A 2,425-nucleotide genomic window follows, 5' to 3' on the forward strand; every position below is an offset into this window, starting at 1 on the left:
GGTGCGGAGCCCACCCTTGCCCACGACGCCTGCCCTGCCGGGATTGGCGCGCAGGCAGAAGGGTGCCCGGTGCCTCTAACCTCACCCGCTCCCGTCTGTCAGGGGGAAGAGACCATCCTGCAGTTCAACTCGGGGACCCTGACCCTGACGCGCCGGCCCAAGCCGCAGCCCGAGCCCCTCAGCTACCCCATCCTGGAGTGGGAAGACATCAAGTTTGAGGACATGATCGGGGAGGGCAACTTCGGGCAGGTCATCAGGGCCATGATCAAAAAGGACGGCCTGAAAATGAACGCGGCCATCAAGATGCTGAAAGGTGAGCGGTGCGGGGAGGTGGGCAGCGTGGGCTGGGGGTTGCAGCTGCATCCTGGGCCATGCTCAGGGCTGAGGAGGGGCAGGAGCCATCAGCGGAGGAGCAGAGGAAGGGCCCTTGTTGTAGGACTGAGGTGTCCATGCCTGATTTGCTTCCAGAGTTTGCTTCAGAGAACGACCATCGGGATTTTGCCGGGGAGCTGGAGGTGCTGTGCAAACTGGGCCATCACCCCAACATCATCAACTTGCTGGGTGCCTGCGAGAACAAGGGTGAGGACTGTCCCCCTCTCCCCTCTCCCCAGCCCCACGGCCCCTGCCCGGCTGTGTACTCCTCTTTGCTGGGGAGAACCCCACAAGCCCAAACTCCTCCTACTCCCAGGCTACCTGTACATCGCCATTGAGTATGCTCCCTATGGAAACCTCCTCGACTTCCTCCGCAAAAGCCGAGTCCTGGAGACAGACCCGGCTTTTGCCAAGGAGCACGGCACTGCTTCCACCCTCACCTCCCAGCAGCTCCTCCAGTTTGCTTCAGATGTGGCCAAGGGGATGCAGTACCTGAGTGAGAAGCAGGTACATCCCCAGCAAGCCCCCCAGAGCATCCTTTCCCCAGGGGTCTGGGGACTCTTGAGCAGGGCACAAGAACCCCAGGGCCAGCAGGAGGGAGCATGTGGCTCCTGCTGACTGTTGGCCTCTTTCAGTTCATTCACAGGGACCTGGCAGCCAGGAATATCCTGGTGGGAGAAAACCTGGCCTCCAAGATTGCCGACTTCGGCCTCTCCAGAGGGGAGGAGGTCTACGTGAAGAAGACGATGGTGAGGCAGGAGTGAAGCATCTCCATGGGGCCTGCACTGATGTGGTGGGCAGGACCCACCATCAATGGGAACGACCCACCGTGCCAGGACCAGCTGGGTCTCTGCTCTCTGTCCGCGGGGTATCCCCCCTCCCCTGACGATCGCTCTCTGTTTCCCCAGGGCCGCTTGCCGGTTCGCTGGATGGCCATCGAGTCTCTGAACTACAGCGTGTACACCACCAAAAGCGATGTGTAAGTCCTGCAGGCAGGGGCACCGGGGCTGGGGCATGGCCGCGGCCACCTCCATTCCTCTACGGGGTGGTCAGTGCAGCAATGCTTTTGCTCTGGGTGCTGCAAAGGCAGGGGATGATGCTGGTGCATCTCCCTGGGGAGCTGCTGGCTTGGCCCAAGCCCTGGCTGCCCATTCCACCCTGGGTTTTGCCCCGTGCCGTCAGCGGGGCACAGCTGGGGGTTCCATCACAGCCTCGGCTCCTGCCCTTTCAGGTGGTCATTTGGTGTCCTGCTCTGGGAGATTGTCAGCTTGGGTAAGGCTCTTCTTTGTCCCCTGCCTCCACTCACATCCCTGCAGGTCTGGTCCTCCTGCAACTCTGGAGAGGACACCCAGGGACTCTCCCCGCTGCAGCCAGCTGTGTGTCTCTGGCCGCAGGGGGGACGCCGTACTGTGGGATGACATGCGCCGAGCTCTACGAGAAGCTGCCCCAGGGCTACCGCATGGAGAAGCCACGCAACTGCGACGATGAGGTGTAAGTGGGCAGAGAGCCCAGGCTGATGCTGGCACCTGCGTCCCCCTGACCCCACTGCCCCACGGGGCTCCTACCAACTTGCAGTACCTCCTGCCTGGTTTCCCTCTGCACTGTGTCTGGGGGATGAGCTGGGGTCCCATACCCCAAGCACCCTTCCTGGGCTTTAGTTTCCCGCCTGCTTCCCCCCATCTCCCACAAACAGCTTTTCTGCTGCCTCTCTCCCTGTGCACACTGAGCCGCCGCCGGCTCTCTGCCCCCAGGTACGAGCTGATGAGGCAGTGCTGGCGTGACCGTCCCTACGAGCGCCCGCCCTTCGCCCAGATCTCCATGCAGCTCATCCGCATGCTGGAGGCCAGGAAGGTGAGTGGCAGTAGTATCAGGGCTGGGCACAGGGCGCCCGCATCGCCCCAGCTCAGCGGGAGGGGTGCCCACCCTGCGCAGGGCTTGACTGAATGCTGGAGCATCCCTTGGGCTCCGGGGGGGACATCCAGCAGCAGAACCTGTGTGACCCCACCATGCATGGGAGTAAGCCTAGCATCACTTTTCGGTTATGGGGAGCCCC

The 2,425-nt window shown here is 62.5% G+C and overlaps 1 protein-coding gene across 1 annotated transcript in view; it reads left to right on the top strand.

The window, feature by feature from the left end:
* Nucleotides 1–2,425, top strand: part of TIE1 (tyrosine kinase with immunoglobulin-like and EGF-like domains 1) — a gene marked incomplete at its 5' end in the record, with an annotated part of 7,391 nt that overhangs the window by 4,648 nt on the left and 318 nt on the right. The window contains 8 exon segments of the mRNA XM_009577562.1: nucleotides 103–313; nucleotides 469–579; nucleotides 689–879; nucleotides 1,008–1,121; nucleotides 1,281–1,351; nucleotides 1,604–1,644; nucleotides 1,767–1,863; nucleotides 2,124–2,223. Coding sequence (XP_009575857.1) covers nucleotides 103–313; nucleotides 469–579; nucleotides 689–879; nucleotides 1,008–1,121; nucleotides 1,281–1,351; nucleotides 1,604–1,644; nucleotides 1,767–1,863; nucleotides 2,124–2,223 — 936 coding nt within the window.

The sequence above is a fragment of the Fulmarus glacialis genome, unplaced genomic scaffold (assembly GCF_000690835.1).
Source record: "Fulmarus glacialis isolate BGI_N327 unplaced genomic scaffold, ASM69083v1 scaffold23325, whole genome shotgun sequence".
In the NCBI taxonomy this organism is placed as follows: Eukaryota; Metazoa; Chordata; class Aves; order Procellariiformes; family Procellariidae; genus Fulmarus; species Fulmarus glacialis.